Raw genomic sequence first — 15,848 nt, 5'->3', positions numbered from 1 at the left:
CCTCCACATCAGAATAGGATTCATGGAAGGTTATGTGTGGTCAGATCTGTTAGACGGAGTGGAAATCTGGACATTGGAAGCTCAAATGATCAAAAAACCTGAGGCATTTGAGACGTAGCTCTATAGACGCATCCCGAAGAAAACCTGGACTGACAGTATCACCAACCTAAGAAGCATTGGTCGCGAAAGAAAGCTGTTTAAAATTATTAAACAGAAAATCAAACCTCCACATCAGAATAGGATTCATGGAAGGTTACGTGTGGTCAGATCTGCTGCACGGACTGGAAACCTAGACCTTGGAAGTTCTAATAATCAAAAATTTTAAGGCAATTGAGACGTAGCTCTATAGACGCGTCCTAAAGAAAACCTGGACTGCCAGAATCACCAACCTAAGAAGCATTGGTCGCGAAAGAAAGCTGTTGACAATTATTAAACGGAAAATCAAACCTCCACTCCAGAATAGGATTCGTAGAAGGTTATGTGTGGTAAGTGCTGTTGTACAGAGTGGAAACCTGAGCCTCGAAAGCTGAAATGATCAAAAAACCTGAGGCATTTGAGACGTAGCTCTATAAACGCATCCTGAAGATACCCTGGACTGCCAGAATCACCAACCTAAGAAGCATTGGTCGCAAAAGAAAGCTGTTGACAATTATTAAACGGAAAATCAAACCTCCACTCCAGAATAGGATTCATAGAAGGTTATGTGTGGTAAGTGCTGTTGTACGGAGTGGAAACCTGAGCCTCGAAAGCTGAAATGATCAAAAAACCTGAAGCATTTGAGACGTAGCTCTATAGACGCGTCCTAAAGAAAACCTGGACTTACAGAATCACCAACCTAAGAAGCATTGGTCGCGAAAGAAAGCTGTTGAGAATTATTCAGATAAGAAAAACATCTTATAAAGAACAACGACAAATACCTACTGCTACAGATCATAAAAGAATGGACAAATCGGAAAATTGCTTCATGTTGCTAGGGATAGAGACGCAATTAAAAACTTGGTCGCAAATTTCAATGAGAAAACGGCATGAAAAGAAGAAGAACTTGTGCTACTACAAACCAACGAAAAGTTTAATGATGTTGTGAGCCGTTTTCCGTACAGATTTTATTCATGGTATCCTCGTACATTATCCCAATCTAAATAATAATCAGGTATAAATTTAATAATATCTGATAATATATCAATCAACGTCATTGAAACGATATTATCATTTAAATGATATAAAAGGAAAGTCGTCAAGTTATATATCAAAAACAGAAACAATGTCAACTTATTCTCTATTACTAGTTTTATCAATACTAGCTTTAACTAGTGCTGAAGATACTAGTTGTACTATAACAGATTATTCAGATGTGGAACATATTGTGAAAAACTGTACCACTATAACTGTGAGCAATCTTCACGTACCGGCTGGACAAAAATTGATACTACATTTACAAACCGGAACCAGACTAACTTTCGAAGGTACCATCACGTTCGAATACCATGAATGGGCCGGACCTTTGGTAGAAATAGCTGGAACAAACATACAAGTGATTGGTGCGTCTGGGCATGTTTTCGACGGTGAAGGTGCTAAATATTGGGATGGTAAAGGAGATAAAGGAAAAAAGAAACCTAAATTCTTCAGAATCAAACGCGCTAGTGGTAAATTTGAGAATATTAATCTACTTAACTGTCCTCATCAATGTGTTTAGATTTTACATAGTGAATCTTTGACTTTATCTAATTGGAACGTTGATGTATCTGACGGAGACGCGAATCAACTCGGTCATAACACTGATGGATTCGATATTTCGGACACTGATCAACTAACCATAGAAAATAGCTTCGTTAAGAACCAAGACGACTGCGTCGCTGTAAACTCTGGTAAGAATTTACATTTCGACAAATTGTATTGTTCCGGAGGTCACGGACTCAGTCTTTCCATCGGTGTTAGTACAACTGATTCTTCTAAGAATTACGCGGAAAATGTAACGTTTTCTAACTGTAACGTGGTTAATTCTCGTAACGCTATTCACGTCAAAACACACACGAATGCTGCTACAGGATATATCAAAAATTTGACTTACAAAAACATCCAAATATCAGGTATTACTCATTACGGAATTAACGTACAGCAAAATTACAAAGGCGGTTCTTCCTCTGGAAATCCGGCTAATAATATACCGATTACTAATATGGAAGTTTCTAATGTTTCTGGATCAATGATATCATCGGATGCTATGCCCGTTTATATACTATGCGGAACCACGGGGTGTTATAATTTCCAATGGTCTGGAATAGATATTACTGGTGGACAGAAAGAAAGTCAATGCAACTATTATCCTTCTGGGTTTTCTTGTTGATTCTATTGTTAATTTCTATAAATGAATAAACTATTTCGAATATATCATTCTGCTCGTTATTTACTCAAGTTTTGAGATATGGCAACACTGATCTCAAATTGTCATCATAAAGTTTGACATTTTTAATAGTGAACGGACTCAAAACGTGTTTTTAACTCAATAATTATAATATAATGTATAATTATAACAAACATTCAAATATAGATTAATCTTTTAAGACTTTTGACTTTGACGTTTGGTCCATCACGCGCTTGTCAACAAAGAAATCTTCCAGGTAATAAGTGAAAATCACCAAGAGGCAAACCTGGACTGTACGGTAGATGATAAATATGTTTTCATTCAAAAGATCCAATCATTTTTTGGCTATAAGTGGAGGAAATTGATTTGGCAACAAAACTCCAAACATAACTAAATCACATCGATGTTTTTCGCGGTGATATTTATCTTCGGACCATTGATTACCATCGAAAACAAAATTTCATGACATTGCAAAGGGATGAGTTAGATTCCATGGAAATTGTCAATCAAATATACACTAATAATCATTCATATCCTGGGATTCTACTGGGATTCTTGTGAGTAAAATCTGAATAGTTTTCCGCATCAAAGTTCCTTCCAAATAAGTACAAAACGTTGAAGTAACTCAAAATGAAGTCCAGGAAACGTACAAAAACGAGTTCATTGGTTTGATCACTTAAATTTTATCCACAACTATTAAAACCCAATCACAAAAACCAGTTGACGAAAAAATTAATTGGGGGTACTTATAAAAACATATTTCTAGAGAAAGTTCTAGAATTATGACAAAGACAGCTTTTATCCGCTAAGACATACAGTATGTACATCTATCTCTTTCTGGAACTCAATCGAAACAAAGATAATCAGAATGGTACTCAAACTGTCAACGCTATAGGTGTGTATAGGGCTGCCAACTTTCTAAATTAGAACATAAAATGTAACTAAGATTATTAATACATAATATTAAATGTGAGTAATCATATATTTTAGTTTAATTTGTAATTATTTACCAAATAAATTTGGCACAAATCATTTTTATGTGAATTACGGAATTTTATTTTCCAAAAAATTAACGTTACAAAGAGAGAGTTCAAAACTTTTGACTCACACGTTATTCAAAATTGAAATTTAACCTATTTCAAGAAGATTTTCAGAAAATACGATAAGCAATAGTATCTGCAATAGGATTGATATTATGTATATCCCACATATATCGTTTTCCAATTGGATATCGCTCCAAACCACTTTCTGTTATTATTGAAGACTCCTGTGAATTCTTATGATAATAAATATACGAGAATGACTCTACGATAGGGTAAAGTTCGTAAAATATTTATCCGATTCGGAGTTACTTCATTTTGGAAGTGCCTACAGTGATTCAAGAAACATTTTATATCCATTATCAACGATATTATAGAGGAAATTAATTGAAGTATTTCTTAAACTAAAGGAAGCGAAAACTTGATGTCAAGATTTTAATTAGAGTTTAATTTAGAGTCCTATCAAAACTTCTCAGAGTTGAGTAGAATGTTGTAAGCATTCTTAAACAGAAGCCGACGATTTGGTCCTGCCTGGACATAAAAAACACCATCACCGCAAAGTCGCTTGTTGGGTATTGAAATTGGGAGCAATAACCAAGGCTTCTCAAAAACTTCAACAAGGCCTTCTTTAGGACCAAAAAGCTATATACTCTGCAAAAATGGATATCAAGGAAAGGCATCAGAAAGGAAAGCCCGTGCAAAAAAAAAAGCACAAAAAAGTGACGACTGTAATATTTTGGCACTGTGGGGGTATCCTTTTGATTAACGTGACAGTTGAGTCAGAAAATTATTTTAAAAAGGCGTGGCAAAATCCGATGATGTCTGCGCTTGCTCCTGATCTAGCTCCGTCCGACTAATTTTTTATTCGCTGAAAACCGAATGAAGGAGCGAAAGATTTAATATCGAATTTGTATCAACGTTTTGACAAATTTGTAAAACATGTGGGAATAAGGGGAAAATATATCAAAAAAATAATAAGTCTCTTTATTTATGACTGGCTAAAAACTGGACTGCACCAAACTTGAATCGTTATTTTGGCTTACAATCATTCAAAGATATTTAGAAGGCCTTTTTAGCCAACTATTTGTAATATAATGAATAAAATCTTTAAAATATTGTCTTCATTAACAGATTCAATCGTTTTATAACAAGATATTGGCAGAAAATATATGGTGATTATAAACCTTGTCCTCACGTCGGTTCAACTAAGTTCATATTGACTTTTGATGACCTTCGGGATTAATATATTCATTCATATTCAACGCCATTTTTTCTTTTGTTTATTGCTTCCAATATTTCCGAGATGATTTCTTGAAAAAATTATTGTACGTATTGGAATATGACAATTTGACTGTAGCAGTAACCTAGACAACTGATTTTCAAATTATCTGTGATAGAGACTTTGCTGTATTACTTGGAAGGCCAACTATTTGCATTATAATCAATAAAATCATCAAAATATTGTCTTCATTAACAGATTCAAACGTTTCATAAAGAGATATTAGCAGTCAAGCTATGGTGGTTACAAACCTTGTCCTCACGTCGGTTCAACTAAGTTCATATTGGTTTTTCATCACCTTCGGGGTTAATAATAATAACAACTATTGGTTCAATCACAATTTTTCAATAAATCTAGTTTATTATCAAATTTTAATACAACAGAAATAGTATTTGTTAGTGAGAAATTACGAAAACTATTATAAAATAGGATATGTGGCATAGGTAGCTATACCACACTGATTTCCTTTGTTTCTAGACATTCTTATATAACCGTCTTCTCCCCAGGTACCACCCCACGAATTTTTCACAATCCAATAATCGTTCGTATCCTCCGTACCATAACCAACGACTAAAACCCCATGATTCATATCTTGAATTGTATTTCCGCAAGAACTATCGTCCAGGATTCCTTCAACAGAATAAAAAATTTTCATTAAGTCAAACTGGATATTTAAAAATAAATTACGAACCTCCTCCGTAAAATTGGAATAAAAACGAGGCTTGAATAGCGACGGAAGTGGGTCCTATTTTCGCTACAGCTGTCTGTAAATCATCTTCATTTCCTTCTTTAACGAATGTAAAGTTGGTTATTGTTAGAACCGATTTTGTACTATCAAATTTGCAAGTGTCATCTTTAGCTTCATACGGATAATCAAGTTCCGTCATAATACCATTATCCTTGATGTATTCTAGAGCCTTATCCATCCAGCCTCCCCCGCAACCAAAACAATTATCGTGAGCGCAATCTACCAGATTCTGTTCACTTAAAGAAACTAAATTTCCCGTTTTTAAGAAATTCGCCCCTTCCACTGTTCCAGTCTGGAAATAATTTATAATTTATTTCACTGGATTATTCCTCATGGAATTAACTCACCGTACTGAACGTCCAACAAGACCCACAACCACCTTGATTTTTAACTTCGGTTACGGCGCCTTTTGCTCTCCAATCAACTTCACTTGGAAGGTCGCCGTCCACTTTAATATCTTGAATATTTCTGGGATATTTCGATTCCGGTTCAACTGATAATTTAAGTCTGTCTTGGAACTCTCCGGCTGTTAGATCTGTGAATTGCGTGACTTTCATTTTGAATGTTGAAAGACCCGCTTCAAACTTCTTGTTGTGCTCATCGATTTTACGCAAATTGTCTTTGAAAACATTGAAACGCAACGTCTCTTCCACGACATTCGTGTAATGTTTATCGTATTTATTCTGAAAATAATTAAAGCGTGGATTAGTATCAAGTCGAAAGTCGAAGATAGTTGAACAAAATCTTAGAGAATAGTAAAGATGATTTAGAGCCTTAGTTGATTGATCAAATAAACCTTTATGAGAGATGTAGATCTAAAACAATTGTTTGGCTCTAAACTAAAATAACAGCAGCAGGCTTTTTTGGAATACAAAAAAGGAAGATGTTGCCGAAATACCTAACCAGTACGCAACTTTCCTCTTGGACCTGTTTTGTCTTTACCAATGGAGTAATCTGTGTGTAAAGCTGAACTCGAAGACTAGACGAGTTTTTAGAGGTTATAAACATGATTCTTATGCCGAAACGCAAATACAACAATTTCAACCATAGCTGAAAAGATTTCTCTTTTGCCAGCCATCTGTAAAATATTGGGTAGCAAAGTTTCAACGAGACCGTACGATCTGCAAGGACCAGCATCGCGTTGGTCGACCAAATGAGGTGACGACTCCAGAAATGTTGTAAACATGTAAATCATTGGAGGAAAAACGACAAAAACGATGTTTCGATGCTTTTTGCTATACAATAAAAACAAATTCCCACAAAATTGTGAATTATACTTAACAATCAACCAGATTAGAATTTATTAATGTGATAAAACGTTTTAGAAAATAATTTTTTGCCCTATTCAGTATAGTGAGAAACTTACCTTAAATTCAGACCATTTATCGTTATCTTGATCGGCCACAACGGCGTATATAACAAAAAGAAGAATCAAAAATTTCATTTTAAATATTAAAAGTATACAAATTTTATTTCACTAGGTTTGAGGTGTATGTATCGAATGAACAATTTTCTACCTTATATACTAAATATATTTATTTTCTCCAGACTTATTGCAAAATTTTGTTTTTCAAAATAATAATTAAAAACAATATTTTAATAGATAAACTCACAAATGAATTGATTTTGTTTGTTACTATAAACAAAACATTCGTAAAATAGATGATTTTGAAATTAAATTCAATTTAATCTAAATTGTTCATATCTACTATTAATATCTGTGTGAATAATACTGGAAATTCATCAAAGTTTATTGAAATTTGAATGGAATTGGAAATTGTAAGAAATTAAAACCTAAGCTTGACCGGATGTGAATACTGCAGAACCGATATCTATGGGCGCATTTCGAAAAAGTATCGGAGATCTTTGCAATAAAAATGAATCAATATGATTGGAAGCAATAGTTATACTTTCTTATTTTACTCAAAAATAACTTTGACTCATCTGTGAAACTAAACAATGAAGTTTTTAAAAGCTCGTCTAGTTCACCAAGTAATGGATTCCATTTGAAAGAATCGCAATAGTGACTGTATTGCGAATTGATATTAAAGACGTTCATTGAGCCGTTATGACTTAAATTTGAGATAAAATAGAATGTACTCAAAAATATCTTTCTATTAATTCAATTTGTGTTCTGGACTTTCTACAAAACTATACAGAACGAAACATTTTTCAAAAAAAGTTTATATAACTGAAAACTTTGATATTTCACGTCTGAAAACAGACTTTATATCTTCTGAAGATAAATATTTCATGTTGCTAGTGATATTCTTTGTAGTAGTTCCATATCCTTTCCTGGTCCTGGCTCTTTTCGTATTGCGTTTGGTCCACCTTCTGTTTATTTCTGATATTCCTCGTATCTTTTCGCTTCTATATGTCCCCCTGTTAGTAACTATTTGAAACCATACGCGTTTATATCGTACCGATGATCTTTTAATCTATTTCTAAATATTGAGATGTCTGTCCTATTAAAAAAGTGTTATAGACTTTATTTCGATATTTTTTGGGAAATTCCTTGTACATATAGTGAAGAAAATGTTTAGTTTTGAGTTTTCACAGGACTCCCTTTGTTATAGCTTGTTTCATTTAGAAAAGGAACATTTTAAAGGAATCAACTTGGATTTGGATAGTCACTAAACTATTATGAATATTTTAGACAAACTTTTGGCGACCGTTGAATCCAAAATCAGTGCGTTAATGCTTGTTGACGTTTTTCTTTTCACAAATTATTTCGTAAACATTCGAGTATCAATCAGATAACTTTTTGTACTAAAAATAATCACGAAGTATTTATACAGGGTGTCCCACGATGAGTTAAAACTATATGTAAATGGCAAAATACTCATAGTAGAATCATGAAAATTTCTGCGTCTCGGTTTTCGGATACGATCTTTTTAACTGAATTATTTCCAAAGATGGCCGACCTCCGACTGTAACTTTGTTATTTTGAATAGAACACTCTGTATATTAATACATTTTTGTGTGAAAACTTTTTCCAAAAATGCATACTTTTTGAGTTATTAGTTTTTTGTAGAAATTTTGACCGTTGCAGACCCTTATTATTATTTTTTTACCAAGATACCCTTAAAGAAATGAAAACGGTTTCTTTTCGGTTATTTTTAGCAAGGTTGGACGTATTTGAATCTATGTTGAAAAATTTTTCATTTTATACAGGGTATGTATAAAAAGTGTTCAAAGTTTAACTTCATAAATATCAAAATTCTTCATTTTTTTTAATATAACCATCTGGTTTTTTCTATTTTAATGCATTCAGGGGTAAAAAATAAGATAAGATATCCAGATAGACTACCAAACTCGCATACTATTAAAAGAATACTCAAAACTTTGAAACTATACGGTTCATTTGAAGCAAAAATCGAATTAAACCAGTTATTGACCTGCTTCTCTGAAAATTTACAGAAAACATTTAATATCTTCATAACGGTGAGATTTAGGTATAGAAAAGTATACATGAATTTGTCTCATTTTTTACCTCTGAATGCTTTAAAATAGAAAAAACCGGGTAGTTCTATTGAAAAAAATTAAGAAATTTGATATTTATGAAGTTAAATTTTGAACACTTTTTATACACACCCCGTATAAAATGAAAAATTTTTCAGTATAGATTCAAATACGTGTTTTCTTGCTTATCACAATCGAATAGCAACCATTTTCATATCTTTAAGGGTATGTTCGTAAACAAATAATTTATAAGGGACAAACTTTTTAACAAAAAAATTAATAACTCAAAAAGTATGCATTTTTCGAAAAAAGTTTTTTGACAACATATACAAAAATTTTACGTAAATTTCAAAAATGTATTAATATACAGGGTAGTCTATTTAAAATAACAAAGTTACAGTCGACTTCCGGTAGAACCGGACACCTTATCTTAAGCTATCACATTATTTTCTACGTTTTCCATGTTATTAATTCAATTTTTTGTTCTAACAAGATAAGTAATGATGATAAGGATTGATTTACTTTAACGAATAACCCGGAATACGGAATTAACTTCAAATAAAGCATTTAATCAAGATCCGGTATATGAAGCCTGAATACACTTATGATATGTAAATTACAAAACTTATACGTTATATTGAATAACTATTTCAAAGAGAGGATATGGAGTGAAATTAAGTTTTGTTCGTCAAAGAGAGAAAAGAAAATCAAATAAACTGAGATGCATCTAGTTGAATTAATTCATTTAGTGAATTTTAATAAAGAAATATTGTATGAAACTCAATAAATAATACAATGTTTTGAGCAATTTTGCCTTCTTTGTAACCAATAATTTTTATGTACTATCATTCAAAAGAGACAGTGCCAAGGTTTCGAAAAGCACCAAAAAAGTGATAACTACAAAATTTTGGAACTGCCAGAATATCCCTAAAGCTACAATTGACGATTTCGTAATCGAAAATTTGAATAAATCCTTCAAATCCTTTGTGCTTTCAATCTCAATATCCATTCAAACGGATTCATTTTCATACCAAACAATTTTTATGATTGGTGGCCCACCATCGAAATTTGAATCGTTCTGAAATACTCAGATTTTTCAACGAAAAGAATCAAATCCAATGAAGTCATGTACAAAGAAACTAACTTATAAGTTTGTAAAAAAATTTGATTTGTATTCTTTTGAGATCGTTATCAATAGATTAGTACGTAATTAATTTCGAGTGATCACAAATCTTGATCAAAATGTCGATGATAAAATTTGTAAACAAAAATTTTGCAACAATGTTGTTCTAGACATATTTTTATTATAAACAAATAAATAAACAACAGTATGTATATAAAAAGGAGAAAAAATTATTGGAAAGCATACAGTTCTTACTGCTATTAGAGTTAAATTAGAACAAAAAAACTTTTAATTATAAATCAAAATGTATTTTTTATTTATAGTATTATCTGCAATAATTGCAGCTAACGCTTTAACTGACAGGGGAAACTGGGAACTTTTCAAGGTAAGAAAATTGATTTTCACTATAAAAATCATATATTCATGATAATAATACTCCAGAATCAATACGGAAAGAAATACCTAAATTCTTTGGAAGAGTCTCGTCGTTTTGTAATCTTTCAACAAAATTTACGAAGAATTGAATCTCATAACCAAAGTCCGTCCAGTTTCAAAATGGGGATTACCAAATTTGCCGACCTCACCGAAGAAGAGTTTCTAGACACGCTGACTTTATCGAAATATACAAAACCAGAACGACCACAAAATATTGAATACATCAAACTAGATGACGAAGTACCCGATGAATTTGATTGGAGAACAAAAGGGGCTGTAACCGAAGTAAAGAATCAATTAAGTTGTGGTTCCTGTTGGTCTTTCAGTACGGTAAGATAATTTTCAAGTAAATATCGGAATATGATTACGAATCTCCAATTATTTTCTCCTTTCTGGTTAGACTGGTACATTGGAAAGTGCTTATTACATCCACACTGGAAACTTGGTATCATTCAGCGAGCAAAACTTGGTCGATTGCGTCAAGGTAGGTTGCAATGGTTGCTTGGGTGGTTGGATGGACAAAGCATTCGATTATATCAAAATAAACGGAATCATGACAGAATCTGATTATCCTTACGAAGCTGTAGATCAGAAATGCAAATTTGATCCGAACAAATCTTTAGCTCGAGTATATAACTACACTTACATTATTGAAGGTGATGAAGTTGAACTGAAAAAAGCCGTAGCGCAAAAAGGACCTACGGCTGTTGCTATTGACGTTACGTCCTACTTTCAACTCTATGAATCAGGTAAAATATTCGAATGATGAGTTGAATTTTGTTAATATCGAATTTTTTAGGTGTATTGAATGATGATATTTGTCAAAGCGATATACTATATGCAAATCATGGGGTGGTGGTTGTCGGATATGGTACTACAAACGGAAGTGATTATTGGATTGTCAAGAATTCGTGGGGTGCTGATTGGGGGATGGATGGTTATATTTTGATGTCAAGAAATAGAGAAAATCAATGTGGTATTGCAACTGACGCATTATATCCTTATTTTTAGTTATCAGTTTTCTTAATTATTTAGTTTTTAATAGAAATAAACGTTGATAGGTATAAGAGTTCTTAGTTTCATTTATTCTTAGACCAAAGTGATTGAAACTTAACCTAAACTATCTGGTAACATGGTCATTTGGATTGTTTCACCATGAAAATCAACTGCTTCTTCCAGTTCCTTATTTTTCTCACCTTAACTCAGTTTGTCATCCTTTCACTATTCTCATTTTGACTTTAAACATTCTGATCTTTCTCCTCTCAATAATTTTGTCAGTAAATCTTCTTATTCATTTGCTCTGGTTAGTTGTTCATTGAATCTTCTGAATTTCTTATTTTTCTTAACGCTGCTCATTATTCTGAGATTGAATTTTCTCATTATGTTCCACTCAACAATATTATAAGTGAATCTTCTCATGCTTTTGTTTACTCAATTGGTCAGTAAATCTTCTCATTTTGTTCCTATACTAATTTTGTTAGTAAATCTTCTCACTTTCTTACTCCAATCATTTCAACATTGTATGTTATCATTATTTCCACTCAACGATTTTATAAGTGAATCTTCTCACTTTTTTGCTTGCTCAACTGGTCAGTGAATCTTCTCATTTTGTTCCCATACTAATTTTGTCAGTAAATCTTCTCACTTTCCCACTCCAATTATTTTAACAGTGGATGTTATCATTATTTTCCACTCAACGATTTTATAAGTGAATCTTCTCATGCTTTTGTTTACTCAGTTGGTCGGTAAATCTTCTCATTTTGTTCCTATACTAATTTTGTTAGTAAATCTTCTCACTTTCTCACTCCAATCATTTCAATATTGTATGTTATCATTATTTTCCACTCAACGATATTATAAGTAGATTTTTTCATGTTTTTGCTCACTTAGTTGGTCAGTGAATCTTCTCATTTTGTTCCTATCCTTATTTTGTTAGTATATCTTCTCACTTTCTCACTCCAATCATTTTAAAATTGAGTTTTCTCATTATTTTCAACTCAACGATTTTATAAGTGAATCTTCTCATGCTTTTGTTTACTCAGTTGGTCGGTAAATCTTCTCATTTTGTTCCTATACTAATTTTGTTAGTAAATCTTCTCACTTTTTTACTCCAATCATTTCAACATTGTATGTTATCATTATTTTCCACTCAACGATTTTATAAGTGAATCTTCTCACTTTTTTGCTTGCTCAACTGGTCAGTGAATCTTCTCATTTTGTTCCCATACTAATTTTGTCAGTAAATCTTCTCACTTTCCCACTCCAATTATTTTAACAGTGGATGTTATCATTATTTTCCACTCAACGATTTTATAAGTGAATCTTCTCATGATTTTGTTTACTCAGTTGGTCGGTAAATCTTCTCATTTTGTTCCTATCCTTATTTTGTTAGTATATCTTCTCACTTTCTCACTCCAATCATTTCAACATTGTATGTTATCATTATTTTCCACTCAACGATTTTATAAGTGAATCTTCTCATGCTTTTGTTTACTCAGTTGGTCGGTAAATCTTCTCATTTTGTTCCTATACTAATTTTGTTAGTAAATCTTTTCACTTTCTCACTCCAATCATTTCAACATTGTATGTTATCATTATTTTCCACTCAACGATTTTATAAGTGAATCTTCTCATGCTTTTGTTTACTCAGTTGGTCGGTAAATCTTCTCATTTTGTTCCTATACTAATTTTGTTAGTAAATCTTCTCACTTTCTCACTCCAATCATTTCAACATTGTATGTTATCATTATTTTCCACTCAACGATATTATAAGTGGATTTTTTCATGTTTTTGCTCACTTAGTTGGTCAGTGAATCTTCTCATTTTGTTCCTATACTAATTTTGTTAGTAAATCTTCTCACTTTCTCACTCCAATCATTTCAACATTGTATGTTATCATTATTTTCCACTCAACGATTTTATAAGTGAATCTTCTCATGATTTTGTTTACTCAGTTGGTCGGTAAATCTTCTCATTTTGTTCCTATCCTTATTTTGTTAGTATATCTTCTCACTTTCTCACTCCAATCATTTTAAAATTGAGTTTTCTCATTATTTTCAACTCAACGATTTTATAAGTGAATCTTCTCATGATTTTGTTTACTCAGTTGGTCGGTAAATCTTCTCATTTTGTTCCTATCCTTATTTTGTTAGTATATCATCTCACTTTCTCACTCCAATCATTTTAAAATTGAGTTTTCTCATTATTTTCAACTCAACGATTTTATAAGTGAATCTTCTCACTTTTTTGCTTGCTCAACTGGTCAGTGAATCTTCTCATTTTGTTCCTATCCTTATTTTGTTAGTATATCATCTCACTTTCTCACTCCAACCATTTTAAAATTGAATGTTATCATTATTTTCCACTCAACGATTTTATAAGTGAATCTTCTCACTTTTTTGCTTGCTCAACTGGTCAGTGAATCTTCTCATTTTGTTCCTATACTAATTTTGTCAGTAAATCTTCTCACTTTCCCGCTCCAATTACTTTATCATTGGATGTTATCATTATTTTCCACTCAATGATTTTATAAGAGAATCTTCTCACTTTTTTGTTTACTCATTAGGTCAGTGAATCTTCTCATTTTATTCCTATCCTTATTTTAACAGTGAATCTTCTCATTCATTGACTATTTTTAACTCAACAGTTGTATCAATAAATCTCCTTCTTCTTGTGCATTACTCAGTTTCTCAGTGAAACTGTAAATCTCTAATTTTGCGTTCCTATTTATTGTTTTGTCGATCTCATCGTTTTCCAAGCATCTATTCAACTTCCCATTCTTTCACTCCAATCATTTTACCATGGAATCTTCCTATTATTCCTAACTCAACAGTTTTGTTAGTGAATCTTCTCGTTTCTGTGTTCTACTCAGTAAATCTTCTATTTTTTTCTCTGCACTTAGTTGTATAGTGATTATTTTCATTCCGTTCCTAATTTATTTTGTCACTAAATCTTCTCATTCTTTCTCTCCAATGATTTTAACAATAAATCTTTGATATAATTTTTTCTTAAAATGTATTTTATTCTTTTAAAAATCATTTTTAGCGTCATAATCGGCATTATAATAACTTCTTCTTTAACGTGACTGACCCGATCTTATTGCACCCTTGAATGACGTTAAGTTACACAGATATTAGTCTCGTTTCTATTGAAATTTCTTGGAGTTAAGCATGCTTGGATTGACGCTTAGATGAATATTCATCAAGGGTCCTTTAGATGTGAGTTTTTCGGATAATGGTTTTAAAGGAAGCTGAGTGCGGAATTTCCTTGAACTACGAGATAAGGTTAATAAAGTTGAAATTAACGAAAGATTACGTTCAGTGTTATTGGAAAGAAATCTTCAATCTTCAATTGTAATAACATCATAAGGAATGAATAGTTTACTGTGATAAGAATCGATCAATTCCTTCATATATTTTGGTGACCCTCGACGAATAAATTAAATAATGTTTTAAAATCAAGTTGTAGCCCCATCGTTGTAGTGTCTTAAATATTTCTTTAAACTAACTTCTGTTAACATTTAGATTTCACTTCAATAAACTTAAATCTATTTGACATCTGTGACCTCAAATATTCGACGGTGGTTTTCTAATATTTTAATAATTAAGTGTTCGTACTATACCCCGTATAAAAACAATTGGTGATTGAATAGAACCGGTTCGAGTACCAGCTCGTTTCCTGATAAGGGTACCACGATATACCTACGTCAAAAAGTTTTTTTTGTGCAGCCACGCGGGTTTATTTTCATGACTACCGGGTCTAAACGAGTTGAAGATCGGCCTTGCCTAAAATATATTATGTGTCCACACCCATTTTCGTTGCAGATTCATTAGTAATTATGAAGGTTATAAATTGCAAATTTCAGAAATTAATTTCTGAAGTAAAAATACTAATTAATTCGATATTTTTTATGGTGGATTGTTTTACGTAATTAATTAATTCAATATACCAAATTAAACTTTGCAAATATTGAAATTTTTGAAGTAAAAAGAAGTTGGATATACTGGAATGTACGTTCAACTATACAGGGTGTCTCACGACGAGTTAAAACTAAATTCTCTAAAAATTTACAGAAAACATTTAATATCCGGATAACAGTAAGATTTAGGTATAGGAAAGTATACATGAATTTGCCTTATTTTTCACCCCTAAATGCATTAAAATAGGAAAAACTGTGTGGTACTAGTTAAAAAAATAAAGAAAGTTGATATTCATGAAGTTGAACTTTGAACACTTTTTATACATACCCTGTATAAAATAAAAAAATTCTCATTATAGATTTAAATACGTCTGATATTGCTAAAAGCAACCGAGTAGAAACCATTTTTATATCTTTAAGGGTGTCTTCGCAAAAAATTAATTTATAAGGTTCTGCAACGGTCAAATTTTTTACAAAAAAA

General features: G+C 32.0%; 3 protein-coding genes across 3 annotated transcripts; 2 read left to right on the top strand and 1 right to left on the bottom strand.

Moving 5' to 3' along the window:
- Positions 1-1,261: 1,261 nt before the first annotated feature.
- LOC130895799 (polygalacturonase-like) lies at positions 1,262-2,563 on the top strand. The gene is given in 1 exon segment (XM_057803349.1): positions 1,262-2,563. A coding segment is annotated over 1 exon segment (1,083 nt). The 3' UTR covers positions 2,345-2,563.
- Positions 2,564-5,023: 2,460 nt separating this feature from the next.
- On the bottom strand, positions 5,024-7,130 carry LOC130895057 (procathepsin L-like). Its single transcript, XM_057802170.1, has 4 exons — positions 6,796-7,130; positions 5,777-6,112; positions 5,373-5,721; positions 5,024-5,311 (listed from the first exon to the last, which is right to left on the bottom strand). The coding sequence occupies exons 1-4, from the start codon at positions 6,871-6,873 to the stop codon at positions 5,100-5,102; spliced, it is 975 nt and encodes a 324-aa protein (XP_057658153.1). The 5' UTR covers positions 6,874-7,130; the 3' UTR covers positions 5,024-5,099.
- Positions 7,131-10,318: 3,188 nt separating this feature from the next.
- On the top strand, positions 10,319-11,518 carry LOC130895798 (procathepsin L-like). Its single transcript, XM_057803347.1, has 4 exons — positions 10,319-10,399; positions 10,456-10,779; positions 10,850-11,198; positions 11,249-11,518. Exons 1-4 carry the CDS (start codon positions 10,319-10,321, stop codon positions 11,458-11,460), a joined length of 966 nt encoding a protein of 321 aa, XP_057659330.1. The 3' UTR covers positions 11,461-11,518.
- The last annotated feature ends 4,330 nt before the right edge of the window (positions 11,519-15,848 follow it).

This window comes from Diorhabda carinulata, chromosome 6 (genome assembly GCF_026250575.1).
Source record: "Diorhabda carinulata isolate Delta chromosome 6, icDioCari1.1, whole genome shotgun sequence".
Taxonomy (NCBI): domain Eukaryota; kingdom Metazoa; phylum Arthropoda; class Insecta; order Coleoptera; family Chrysomelidae; genus Diorhabda; species Diorhabda carinulata.
The sequence above is the reverse complement of the archived record's forward strand: the minus strand, read 5'-3'. Positions and strand labels throughout refer to the sequence as shown.

Excerpts from the sequence above, each read along its gene's own strand:
- LOC130895057 (XM_057802170.1), bottom strand. The coding sequence starts at position 6,873 with ATGAAATTTTTGATTCTTCTTTTTGTTATATACGCCGTTGTGGCCGAT. Across the intron at positions 6,113-6,795 it reads ATAAATGGTCTGAATTTAAG|AATAAATACGATAAACATTA; the intron begins GTAAGTTTCTCA and ends AATTATTTTCAG. Across the intron at positions 5,312-5,372 it reads ATTCCAATTTTACGGAGGAG|GAATCCTGGACGATAGTTCT; the intron begins GTTCGTAATTTA and ends ATTCTGTTGAAG.
- LOC130895798 (XM_057803347.1), top strand. The coding sequence starts at position 10,319 with ATGTATTTTTTATTTATAGTATTATCTGCAATAATTGCAGCTAACGCT. Across the intron at positions 10,400-10,455 it reads GAAACTGGGAACTTTTCAAG|AATCAATACGGAAAGAAATA; the intron begins GTAAGAAAATTG and ends ATAATACTCCAG. Across the intron at positions 11,199-11,248 it reads CTTTCAACTCTATGAATCAG|GTGTATTGAATGATGATATT; the intron begins GTAAAATATTCG and ends CGAATTTTTTAG.